This window comes from Triticum urartu, chromosome 5A (genome assembly GCF_056163025.1).
Source record: "Triticum urartu cultivar PI428250 chromosome 5A, HENAU_Tu73, whole genome shotgun sequence".
Taxonomy (NCBI): Eukaryota; Viridiplantae; Streptophyta; class Magnoliopsida; order Poales; family Poaceae; genus Triticum; species Triticum urartu.
Genome location: NC_141877.1, coordinates 565977413 through 565991459, shown reverse-complemented (window position 1 = coordinate 565991459; position 14047 = coordinate 565977413). Strand labels below are relative to the sequence as shown.

General features: G+C 43.2%; 1 protein-coding gene across 1 annotated transcript; it reads left to right on the top strand.

The window, feature by feature from the left end:
• The first annotated feature begins 5913 nt into the window (after positions 1–5913).
• LOC147972907 (B3 domain-containing protein Os03g0212300-like) lies at positions 5914–13405 on the top strand. The gene is made up of 3 exons (XM_087524503.1): positions 5914–6018; positions 6103–6392; positions 13345–13405. Exons 1-3 carry the CDS (start codon positions 5914–5916, stop codon positions 13403–13405), a joined length of 456 nt encoding a protein of 151 aa, XP_087380629.1.
• Positions 13406–14047: the final 642 nt, after the last annotated feature.

The window sequence follows — 14047 nt, the reverse complement described above, 5'->3', positions numbered from 1 at the left end:
GTAATTCTCTTTATTGTGGCATGAATGTTCAGATCTGAAAGATTCAAGATAAAAGTTTAATATTGACATAAAAATAATAATACTTCAAGCATACTACCTAAGAAATTATGTCTTCTCAAAATAACATGGCCAAAGAAAGCTTATCCCTACAAATTCATATAGTTTGGCTATGCTTCATTTTCGTCACACAAAAATGCTCTCATCATGCACAACCCCGATGACAAGCCAAGCAATTGTTTCATACTTTAGTAATCTCACACTTTTTTCAACTTTCACGCAATACATGAGCGTGAGCCATGGACATAGCACTAAGGGTGGAATAGAATATAATGATGGGGGTTGTGTGGAGAAGACAAAAAAGGAGAAAGTTTCACATTGACGCGGCTAATCAACGGGCTAGGGAGATGCCCATCAATTGATGTCAATGCAAGGAGTAGGGATTGCCATGCAATGGATGCACTAGAGCTATAAATGTATGAAAGGTCAACAAAAGAAACTAAGTGGGTGTGCATCCAACTTGCTTGCTCACGAAGACCTAGGGCATTTGAGGAAGCCCATTGTTGGAATATACAAGCCAAGTTCTATAATGAAAAATTCCCACTAGTATATGAAAGTGACAAAATAAGATACTCTCTATCATAAAGAGCATGGTGCTACTTTGAAGCACAAGTGTGGAAAAAAGGATAGTAGCATTTTCCCTTTTATTTCTTTTCTCTTTTTTCTCCTTTTTTCTTTTTTTGGACAATGCTCTATTAATGATGATCATCACACTTCTATTTATTTACAACTCAATGATTACAACTCGATACTAGAACAAAATATGACTCTATATGAGTGCCTCCGGTGGTGTACCGGGATGGGCAATGAATCAAGAGTGGCATGTATGATAAATTATGCATGGTGGCTTTGCCACAAATACGATGTCAACTACATGATCATGCAAGGCAATATGACAATGATGAAGCGTGTCATAATAAATGAAACGGTGGAAAGTTGCATGGCAATATATCTCGGAATGGCTATGGAAATGCCATAATAGGTAGGTATGGTGGCTGTTTTAAGGAAGATATAAGGAGGTTTATGTGTGATAGAGCATATCATATCACGGGGGTTGGATGGACCAGCGAATTTTGCACCAACTCTCAAGGTGAGAAAGGGCAATGCACGGTACTGAAGAGGCTAGTAATGATGGAAAGGTGAGAGTGCGTATAATACATGGACTCAACATTAGTCATAAAGAACTCACATACTTATTGCAAAAATCTACAAGTCATCAAAAACCAAGCATTACGCGCATGCTCCTAGGGGGATAGATTGGTAGGAAAAGACCATCGCCCGTCCCCGACCGCCACTCTTAAGGATGACAATCAAAGAACACCTCATGTTTCAAATATGTCACACAACGGTCACCATACGTGCATGCTACGGGACTTGAAAAATTCAACACAAGTATTTCTCAAATTCACAACTACTCAACTAGCACGACTCTAATATTACCATCTTCATATCTCAAAACAACCATCAAGTATCAAACTTCTCGTAGTATTCAATGCACTTTTTATGAAAGTTTTTATTATACGCATCTTGGATGTCTATCATATTATGACTAATTTTATAGCCAAAGCAAATTACCATGCTGTTATAAAAGACTCTCAAAATGATATAAGTGAAGCATGAGATATCAATAATTTCTATAAAATAAAACCACCACCGTGCTCTAAAAGATATAAGTGAAGCACTAGAGCAAAATTATCTAGCTCAAAAGATATAAGTGAAGCACAAAGAGTATTCTAATAAATTCCGATTCATGTGTTTCTCTCCAAAATGTGTGTACATCAAGGATGATTGTGGTAAACTAATAATCAAAGACTCAAATCATACAAGACGCTCCAAGCAAAACACATACCATGTGGTGAATAAAAATATAGCCTCAAGTAAAGTTACCGATGGACGAAGACGAAAGAGGGGATGCCTTCCGGGGAATCCCCAATCTTAGGCTTTTGGTTGTCCTTGAATTTTACCTTGGGGTTCCATAGGAATCCCCAAGATTAGGCTCTTGCCACTCCTTATTCCAAAATCCATCAAATCTTTACCCAAAATCACAACACAAAACTCAACAGAAAATCTCATGAGCTCCGTTAGTATAAGAAAACAAATCACCACTTTAAGGTACTGTAATGAACTCATTATTTATTTATATTGGTGTTAAACCTACTGTATTCCAACTTCTCTATGGTTCATACCCCCCGATACTAGCCATAGATTCATCAAAATAAGCAAACAACACACGAAAAACAGAATCTGTCAAAAACAGAATAGTCTGTAGCAATCTGTATCAAACGTATACTTATGTAATCCCAAAAATTCTGAAATAAATTGGTGGACGTGAGGAATTTCTCTATTAATCATCTGCAAAAAGAATAAACCTAATAGCACTCTCCAGTAAAAAATGGCAGTTAATCTCCTGAGCGCTAAAGTTTCTGTTTTTTACAGCAAGATCGCAAAGACTTTCCCCAAGTCTTTCCAAAGGTTCTACTTGGCACAAACACTAATTGAAAATATAAAACCACATCTAAACATAAGCTAGATGGATTATTTATTACTAAAAATAAACAAAAATCAAGAAACAAAAATAAAATTGGGTTTCCTCCCAACAAGCACTACTAGGAAAAGGGCTAAAGATAGGATTGACACTAATGGCGCACCAGAGAAGTGGTGCGCCACTACTGTATACTAATGGCGCACCAGGTGGAGGTACGCCATTAGTGTGGAAGACACTAATGGCGCACCAGACAAAAGGTGCGCCACTAGTAACAAAAAAAAATTCCATTTTTTAAAACATACTAATGGCGCATCCGGGCAAAGTGCGCCATTAGTAGTTAGAACTACTAATGGCGCACCGGCGACAAAGTGCGCCAGTAATTTGTTTTTTTTACTTTTTGGCAAAACTACTAATGGCGCACCGTTGCACAGTGCGCCATTACTAGTTTAAACTAGTAATGGCGCACTGTGCAACGGTGCGCCATTAGTACAAAAATTATTTTTTTTACTTTTTTGCAAAACTACTAATGGCGCACTGCATTAGAAAATCGTGTGTCCTCTGGATTTACCGCACGTGAAATACCATGTGTGCATGAACAATTGCATCATTTATCGGGACGAGCACACGGAGTCTACCATATGTCCGGTGTGCGGCGTCACTCGATACAAGAAGAGGAAGAAAGCTCCTCGAAAATCGGTGTGGTACTTTCCGATCACTCCTCGTCTGCAGCGGTATTTCGCAGACCCTAAGGTAGCAAAGCTCCTGCGTTGGCACGCGGATAGGGAGGAGAAGAAGCGGGAAGACGACGGAAACGATCCAGACATAAATAAAAAAGACAAGATGCTGAGTCACCCTAAGGATGCGAGCCAGTGGTGAGGACACTCGATCTCGATCCCCCTCCACCGCCGCCGATGAGCACTCGGCCCCCCGCACCCTCCCCCGCTCCACCGCCGCCAACGGGCACCCCCCGCACCCTCCACCGCCGCCGCCGATGATATTTTCAAGTAACAAATTTGAACATATTTTTTAAAAAATTATTATTGTTTTTATAAAAAAAATATTACTGTTATGATTTAAACAAGTTTGAACATATTTAAACACAAATAAATATCAAACAGCATTTAAAATGCAAAAAAAAATATTGCGGAGCCTGGGAATCGAACCCAGGACCTCCTAGTGTGTGTGCTGCGTGCTGACTAGTCGGGCTAGTGGGCGGGTTCTGATGTGGATTGGGTTAGGTGCAATATAACCTGTGCTCGAACTGTAATAAAAAAACATTCTAATGGCGCACCGCTGCGGGGTGCGCCATTGCTACCTAAAAAAGATCTCTAATGGCGCACCGAGGAGTGGTGCGCCATTAGTAAGCTATCCTCCCTCTCCCTCGCCAGATCCCCTTCGACCCTCTCTCCCTCGCCACCAGATCCACCCACGCGCTGCCCCGACCCACGACGCCGCCGCCCCGACCCTCACCGGACTCCACCCCCACCGCCCCCGCGCCCCCACCCCCGCCGCCCCGACCCTCGTCGGACTCCACACCCCCGCCGCCGCCACGCCCCTGCGCCCCCACCCCCGCCGCTCCCGCGCCCCCGCGCCCCCACCCCCGCCGCCCCGACCCTCGTGCTAGGGTTCCTCGCCCGGCCGCCCGCTCCTCTCCTCCACCTCAGACGAGCGAGCGCCTCTTCCGACCCCTGCAGCAGCCGGCGACCTCGGCCCCGACGCACGCGCCCACCCCGCCGGCCCCTGCCGTCCTCCGCCTCCGGTCTCCCCAGCAGCAGCCGGCGAACCAAGGACTGTGCCGTGACCATCGTCGCCACCTCACGCCGTCTCTCCCTGCGTGTGGCCGGCGGATGCTCTCCTTCGACGCGCTGTCCGTGGTGAGCCCCTCTTCCTTACTCACCTCCATGTTCCTTGTTCATCTCTCTGTTCCCTGTTCCTCTCTTGTCCATGCTGCTATTTACATGGATCAATGGATGTTGGATAGATGGATGTGTGTTGATGTTAGGTAGTAGATGGTTTGCTTGATGGTTGGTTGAATTGGGCTAGTTGCTTGCTAGATGGATGTGCGAATGGTGCGAGTATGTAGACATCTTTTGCTACTGTGAAGGGTCAGTGCTAGTGTAAAGGGTAGTAGTAATTCATTCCCTTTTGCTTCTACCTGGTGCTAATTTGCTGTTGTTAGCTTTGTGTGGCTTCTTATTATTCTCTAAATCGTTCTTCAAAGCAGGCTTTGCATCGCTTTAGGTAGTTTTCTCCATGTTTTATCAAGTGACATGTTAACAGCTTGCTAGTTTAGGATACATAATTAATGCCTTTAAATGGTGCACTCTGTAAATTCCTTTAAATATAACCTTGCTAGTTTAGGATACATAATTGCAGAGAAATAATCACATCAATGCCTTTAAATGGTGCACTCTGTAAGAGATTAATAACCTAGCATCACAATTCAGAAATACTCCTGCTACTCATGTAGGTGCCGCATGAGTTTTTTTTGGTTTTGTTACTGCTAGGTAGGTTGATAAGGAGAACTGCATATTTGACAGGCACAATGTCCTGTTTTTTTAGTAGGAGCACATTTTACATACAGTTTGGAGTACTAGCTCAGATACTGGTTCAGATTTTGATGTGCTTGCTTGTTACTGTAAGTGAGTTTATAATTGCACCCACTTGCTCGTCCTCATATTTTCTGTAGCCATGCAATTTACAATTGCACCCACTTGCAGCAACTAGCTGGAGTAGATTATGGCAAGTGAAAGCAACAAATTCTCTACAATTCGAAAGCTCAATATCCTTGCAGTAGGAAGAGCTTGCTTTAACTGAATTTGGACTTGGTGCACTAGCTTGGCAATTTTGCTTGCTTGCACCGCTTGAGTAGTTCTCCATCTAATGTAGTCAATAGATGTTGTCAAGTGATTGTGTCATGGTTTTGGTTCTGTTTTTAAAAAGGAAAGCCACTTGTTCAACCTTCAAGAAAATATTTTCTTAGAATATTACTGCTAAGCCCAAGCTTGTTAATCAGCATGTACATTTCTGTCATATATTGCTAATGTCTGCTCAGATGTGTGCTTGCTATTGTCACCTATCTTTTTTTCTTCTACATGATATGGAACCTTATGATACTGCACCAATAGCCTTTGTGCATCCAAGTTATCAAACTATGTGAACTAGAAACAGAAATAGAGAGAATTGATCATTACTTTTCTGAACTGTCGTAGAAGCCTCAGTAGTTCTTTCAAGTTCGTACATTGAAAGGCTTGTTTCACAATTTTTGAATTACTTGTGATGCCTTTGAATTACTAGTGATGCCTGTTATCATGCATGTTTTATGATCTGTTGTAAGGGTACTAATTGGTCCCTTCTGCTGCTTATCAGAGATGGCGGGAAGCAGTCACTGCCGCTCTGCAACACCGCAGTATGAGTTGGATGCTTCCGAGTTCTTCACTATCATACTTAGGACTTCAGTATCGTCCATGACGCAGGTATATAAAACGAGAGATCTCCCCTTCACCCATCTCATTATGATATCTGTTGTTTGCTACAGCACTCATTGTCCCAAACTGCAGAGGCTGCCTGACAGTTTTATGAACATGCTGATGGGTGAAGATCCGCCAAATAATGTGAATTTGCGACAGGCCGGCAGCGGGTTTCGCAGGCTGTGGGATGTGGAGTTGGTGATCAAGGAGGGCCACATGTACTTGTCTCGTGGGTGGGAGAAGTTCTACCGTGCCTACGACCTGCGGCTGGGGTACTTCCTTCTCTTCAGGTACGACGACGACGCCACCATGCTCATCATGAAGGTGTTCAACGCGACTATGTGTCGCATGCGCTACGCTGAAGATTATGATGCCGATACGTTCTGCCTCTTCTTATTCCTCTACATTTGGCTTTGTCTCACATCGATTGTTAACGGTCATTGTTGCATTTGGAGAGGTAATGGGAGCAGCAGCAGCGACAATGGCTACAGCCAAAGCAGCAGCGACTATGGCTGTAGCGAAAGCAGCAACGATTCTGGCTGTAGCGAAAGCAGCAGCGATTCTGGCAGCAGCATAGACAACAAGAAGGATGATCCGGACTTGAGTGCGGGAGAAGAGGAGCAGAGTGGGGATGAGGAGCTGCAGGATGACGATGGGCATCAGGCTGAGGATGACCTAGCGCTGGTGGTGGCTGGCCAAGGGCAAGAGATGGTGGTGGCTGACCATGGGCAAGAGATGGAGGTGGCTGAGGATGACCTAGCGATGGTCGTGCCTGAAGGTGGCCTCGCGATGGTGGTGGTGCCTGACAATGACCACGCACCGGTGGTGGCGCCAGCGATCCCACAGCTGGGCGACATGACCACGCCAATTGAGGTAGAAGACTACATCCCACCGCCTCCACCGCCTCGCCGCTCTTGGCGCATCAGGCTGAGGAAGGAGAAGGAGAAGAACAATGCATGAGAACTGAACTTTGTCAGGTATGTCAGATCTCCAAAATGATATATATATATATATATATATATATATATATATATATACTTAGTTGCCTATGTTATCTCTAATATGCTTAGTTTCCTATAGGTTAGCTTCATTTTACCTAAGTTGGCTCTAATATGCTAACTTAGAGCTTATATGCTTAGTTTCCTATAGGTTAGCTCCAAAATAACTTATGTTAGCACAAAATGATCAAGTTTACATAATAAGCTTATAGTCTTTTTCTTATTCTTCTTCTTTTCCAAAATGACATAGGTTAGCTTCATTTTACCTAAGTTGGCTCTAATATACTAACTTAGAGCTTATATGCTTAGTTTCCTATAGGTTAGCTCCAAAATAACTTATGTTAGCACAAAATGATCAAGTTTACATAATAAGCTTATAGTCTTCTTCTTATTCTTCTTCTTTTCCAAAATTCTTCTTATTCTTCTTCTAGTGTTCTTCTTCTAGTATTCTTCTAGTCTTCTTCTTTTTCTTCTTCTAACTTCTTGTTTATCATTTTGCAGATTTGATTTAATTCACAGAAGCTTGCATGGATGGAGTGCTTCTTTTCCATTTGTGTTTTTATTTTGTATCAATGTGAAACTTTTGTGAATTGATGGATAACGGTGTTGGATGAATAATGTGAAACTTTTGTAATATGTAACGATGGAACTATGTGTTGGCTATGTATGTATATATGATGGAACTTATGTGTTGGCTATGATTGTTATATGGATGCTTGTTGTATATATATGTGTTGGATATCTCATAGGTGAAATAGTGACCTAAGATTAAGAAAAAAAATTAAAAAATTGTTACTAATGGCGCACTACCATGTGGTGCGCCATTAGTATAGCAGACACTAGTGGCACACCGTGAGCAAAACTAATGGCGCACTGCCTGTTTACTGGATGGTGCGCCATTAGTATACCAGATACTAATGGCGCACCAGTGGTGCACCATTAGTAAAAATTACTAGTCGTGTGCTACTAATGGCGCACCGGTGATGCGCCATTAGTAGGCAAAACCGGTGCGCCATTAGTAGGCCTTTTCCTAGTAGTGAAGCGCCAAGCGCTATCGTTTAACGCCCCTAGCTAGGCATGAAAGCAAGAATAGATCTAGGTATTACCATCTTTGTGTTGGGAAAGGAAATAGAAAATTTCTTATATATAGCATTTATCTTTCTATTTTGAGAAATCACGTGGCCATTAATGGTGGAAGAAAGATTAAGCACACTACGGAAATTTGCATCTAAGCTAGCCTTCATTTCTTTGATAATTTCATTTTGATAAAAGCACAAAAGAGAGGTGGATTCAACCTTCTCACTCATGGGGTCCCATATATAGTTTTCATCTTTTCATAGGTATCTATGGGATCCCCCTCAAGAAAACCTTCTTCAAAAATAGAATCTAAAACTTGCTTGAATGAAGAGGGTATGCCAACATAAAAGCTTTTTAGGTATATCTCAATTTGATATTGAGGCACATAGCTAGCTCGGATCCTTAATAACCTATCCCAAGCATCTTTTAAAGACTCATCAAGTAAATAACGAAAAATTCCAGGATCATCTTCATCGAAATTATTCAAACCCTCATTGATAACCCCGATAGGTCTTTCCATAGCATCATTATTTATGAGCCTAGAGAGGACACAGGGACTATCCAAAGTATTAGAACTCAGAAGAGAACCCTTAGCCCTTTTTGATTCGGCCATGGCGAAAGAAAAAAAATAAATGGGAAAGAGGCGAATAAAATGGCAAAGGTGAAGTGGGGGAGAGGAAAATGAGAGGCAAATAGCAAATAATGTAATGCGAGGGATAAGAATTTGTGATGGGTACTTGGTATGTCTTGACTTGTGCGTAGATCTCCCCGACAACAGCGCCAGAAATCCTTCTTGCTACCTCTTGAGCATGCGTTGGTTTTCCCTTGAAGAGGAAAGGGTGATGCAGCAAAGTAGCGTAAGTATTTCCCTCAGTTTATGAGAACCAAGGTATCAATCCAGTAGGAGACTACACGCAAGTCCCTCGTACCTGCACAAACAATCAAGAACCTTGCAACCAACATGATAAAGGGGTTGTCAGTCCCTTCACGACCACTTGCAAAAGTGAGATCTGATAAAGATAATAAGATAAATATTTTTGGTATTTTTGTTGTATAGATTGAAAAGTAAATATTGCAAAATAAACGGCGACAAAAATTGGCAAGTTGACGGGAAAATAATATAATGGAAAATAGACCCGGGGGCCATAGGTTTCACTAGTGGCTTCTCTCAAGATAGCATAATCTACGGTGGGTGAACAAATTACTGTCGATCAATTGATAGAAAAGCGCATAGTTATGAGAATATCTAGGCATGATCATGTATATAGGCATCACGTCCGTGACAAGTAGACCGAAACGATTCTGCATCTACACTATTACTCCACACATCGACCGCTATCCAGCATGCATCTAGAGTATTAAGTTCATAAGAACAGAGTAACGCATTAGGCAAGATGACATGATGTAGAGGGATAAACTCAAGCAATATGATATAAACCCCATCTTTTTATCCTCGATGGCAACAATACAATACGTGTCGTTTCCCTTTCTGTCACTAGGATCGAGCACCGCAAGATTGAACCCAAAGCTAAGCACTTCCCCCATTACAAGAAAGATCAATCTAGTAGGCCAAACTAAACCGATAATTCGAAGAGACTTGCAAAGATATCAAATCATGCATGTAAGAATTCAGAGAAGAATCAAATATTGTTCATAGATAATCTTGATCATAAACCCACAATTCATCAGATCTCGACAAACACACCGCAAAAAGAATTACATCGAATAGATCTCCAAGAGAATCGAGGAGAACTTTGTATTGAGATCCAAAGAGAGAGAAGAAGCCATCTAGCTAATAACTATGTGCCCGAAGGTCTGTGGTAAACTACTCACACATCATCAGAGAGGCTATGATGTTGATGTAGAAGCCCTCCGTGATCGATTCCCCCTCCGGTGGAGAGCCGTAAAAGGCCCCAAGATGGGATCTCACGGGTACAGAAGGTTGCGGCAGTGGAAATAGGGTTTTGTGGTGCTCCTGGATGTTTTCAGGGTATATGAGTATATAAAGGCGAAAGAAGTAGGTCGGTGGAGTCTCGAGGGGCCCATGAGGGTGGGGGCGCGCCCTCCTGCCTCGTGGCTTCCTCGCTGCTTCCTTGATGTCCACTCCAAGTCTCCTGGATTGCGTTTGTTCCAAAAATGATCCTTGCGAAGGTTTCATTACGTTTGGATTCCATTTGATATTCATTTCCTGCGAAACACTGAAATAGGCAAAAAATAGCAATTTGCACTGGGCCTTCGGTAAATAGGTTAGTCCCAAAAATAATATAAAAGTGCATAATAAAGCCCATTAAACATCCAAAACAGATAATATAATAGCATGGAACAATGAAAAATTATAGATACGTTGGAGACGTATCACGCATACATCGATATGTATTATTTCCAATAAGTCAGTAGCTCGCTTCATTGTTCCGGAGAACGGAGTTTTAGTCATCTTGCCCATGAGGCATGGTTCACAAGTATCAAATTATTCATAATCAAGTGATTCCAAAAGCCCATATGCATGGAGTTTCTTCATGCGCTTTACACCAATATGACCTAAACAGTAGTGCCACAAGTATGTTGCACTATCATTATCAACTTTGCATCTTTTGGCATCAATATTATGAATATGTGTATTACTACGAATGAGATTCAATAAGCCATTTACATTGGGTGTATGACCACAGAAGGTTTTATTCATGTAAACAGAACAACAATTATTCTCTGACTTAAATGAATAACTGTATTACAATAAACATGATCCAATCATATTCATGCTCAATGCAAACACCAAATAACATTTGTTTAGGTTCAACACTAATCTCGAAGGTAGAGGGAGTATGTGATGGTGATCTTATCAACCTTGGAATCACTTCCAACACACATTGTCACCTCGCCCTTAACTAGTCTCTGTTCATTTTGCAACTCCAGTTTTGAGTTACTAATCTTAGCTAATGAACCAGTATCAAATACCCATGGGGTACTATGAACACTAGTAAACCACACATCAATAACATGCATATCAAATATACCTTTGTTCACTTTGCCATCCTTCTTATCCACCTAGTATTTGGGGCAGTTATGTTTCTAGTGACCATTCCCTTTGCAGTAGAAGCACTCAGTTTCAGGCTTGGGTACAGCTTTGGGCTTCTTCACGGGAGTGGCAACTTGCTTGCCATTCTTCTTGAAGTTCCCTTTCTTTCCCTTGCCCTTTTTCTTGAAACTAGTGGTCTTGTCAACCATCAACACTTGATGCTCTTTCTTGATTTCTACCTTCGCTGATTTCAGCATTGCGAAGAGCTTGGGAATCATTTTCTTCACCCCTTTGCATATTATAGTTCATCATAAAGTTCTAGTAACTTGGTGATAGTGACTAGAGAACTCTGTCAATCACTATCTTATCTGGAAGATTAACTCCCACTTGATTCAAGCGATTGTAGTACCCAGTCATTCCGAGCACATGCTCACTAGATGAGCTATTCTCCTCCATCTTGTAGGCAAAGTATTTGTCAGAGGTCTCATACCTCTCGACACGGGCATGAGTCTGAAATACAAAATTTAGCTCTTGGAACATCTCATATGCTCCGTGGCATTCAAAAACGTTTTGCAGCCCCAATTCTAAGCCGTAAAGCATGGCGCACTAAACTATCAAGTAGTCATCATATTGAGCTTGTCAAACGTTCATAATGTCTGCATCTGCTCCTGCAATAGGTCTGTCACCTAATGGTGCATCAAGGACATAATTCTTTTGTGCAACAATGAGGATAATCCTCAGTCACGGACCCGGTCGGGATCATTGCTACTATCATCTTTCAACTTAGTTTTCTCTAGGAACATATCAAAAAACATAGGGGGGCTACAACGCGAGCTATTGATCTACAACATAATTTGCAAATACTATCAGGACTATGTTCATGATAAATTAAGTTCAATTAATCATATTACTTAAGAACTCCCATTTAGATAGACATCCCTCGAGTCATCTAAATGATTACGTGATCCAAATCAACTAAACCATGTCCGATCATAACGTGAGATGGAGTAGTCATCAATGGTGAACATCTCTATGTTGATCATATCTACTATATGATTCACGTTCGACCTTTCGGTCTCCAGTGTTCCGAGGCCATGTTTGTACATGCTAGAATCGTCAAGTTTAACCCGGGTATTCCGCATATGCAAAATTGTCTTGCACCCATTGTATGTGAACGTAGAGTCTATCACACCCGATCATCACGTGGTGTCTCGAAATGAAGAACTTTCGCAACGGTGCATACCCGGGGAGAACACTTATACCTCGAAATCTTAGTAAGGGATCATCTTATAATGCTACCGTTGTACTAAGCAAAATAAGATGCATAAAAGATAAACATCACATGCAATCAAAATATGTGACATGATATGGCCATCATCATCTTATGCCTTTCATATCCATCTCCAAAGCACCGTCATGATCTCCATCGTCACTAGCTTGACACCTTGATCTCCATCGTAGCTTCATGGTCGTCTCGCCAACTATTGCTTATACAACTATCGCTAACGCATAGTGTTAAAGTAAAGCAATTACATGGCGTTTTGTCACATCCCTGTGTTAGTCATGCATTAGGATTGGTTGAACTTTTGCATCATGTTTAAATTCCCAGAAAACTGAAATGGGGATGACAGAACCCCCATCCCCCCTGGAACAACTAGGGTTTACTAAAAAAACTTTTCAATGAACCTGAAATGCCCTTCTAAAAAGCCCACCCTTTTTGTTTTGGGTTAAAACCTTTGACAAAAATGGTGCACATTTTTCTAGGACATCTTAGGGTCATTGGATTAATTCTTATAGTATTTGCATTTGGGCATTTAAATGCTATAAAATATTTTAAATGCTCAAATAATCATAAACTAAAATGTTTGCTGTTGGATATATTCTAAGAGTAGCCATGATTAATTTTATGATTTTTGGAAATGCCCTGGCATTTTTAATAAAGCCTTGAAGTTACAGAAATAATAGAATAAATGAAAAACAGAAAAAAGAGAAGAACAGAGACTTATCTGCCGCCCTGGCCTGGCCCAGCTCAGCCCAGCCCACTGGCTCGCGCCAGTCATCCTCCTCCTCTCGCCAGGAGGACGAGAGGCGCGTGGCCGGTGCCCGTAGCCACACGCCGGCCACCTCCTGCTTCTGCCGACGCCTAGGACGTCGTCTACGAGTGCCACGCAGACCCCCTGGACCCCTCGACTGCTCCACTCTCCCCCTGCCTCGCCTCTCTCGCTCTCTCTCCTGAAGCAGGGCGAAGCCGTCGTCGCCGTTCGTCGCCACCATGACCACCGTGCTCCCCTCGCCTCACTGACCCGTCCAAAAGCCCCGCCTCGTCGCCCTCGTCCTCTCTGCCGAGCCACGCCGCCCCGGACGCCCCCAAACGTCATCACCGCGGTCGTCTTCTACCTCGAGCAACCAAGATCGCCGGCAACGCCTCGACGTCGTCCGACCTCCCCCGAGCCCGCTGAAACGCGTTCTGCAACCGCCGTGAGCTCCTCTACCGAACCCCTCACTCCCCGCCGTTTATTTCCTCCTCTAGCCTTACTAACCACCGCGGCCGAAGCTCGCCGCCGCCGTGCCTCGTCGCCAACGTGGCTAGAGCCACGGTGGCTCGAAGCCAAGCACACCTCTGCGCTCAGCACGGCTCCAGGAGCCCGTAGCGCCCACCAGCTCCTCCAGCCTTGTACCGTAGCGCCGAACCCGTCGTTGCCCGAGCCCCGGCCGCCGCCACGAGCTCGACTCCGGCGAGCTCACTCCACCACAGCCTTTCTCGCTTGCTCCGTTGGATGTGGACGAGCGCCAGCTTCACGCCAAGCCAAACCGTCGCTCGTTTCATCGCCTGTGCTGCGTTTCCGAGCCGCGCTGCCGTCTCGGGCCTTGCCGGCGTCATGTCGCCGGTGGGTTTGACCCATTTGACCATGCGGGCCCCGCCCCCTGGTCAAACCTAGATTAG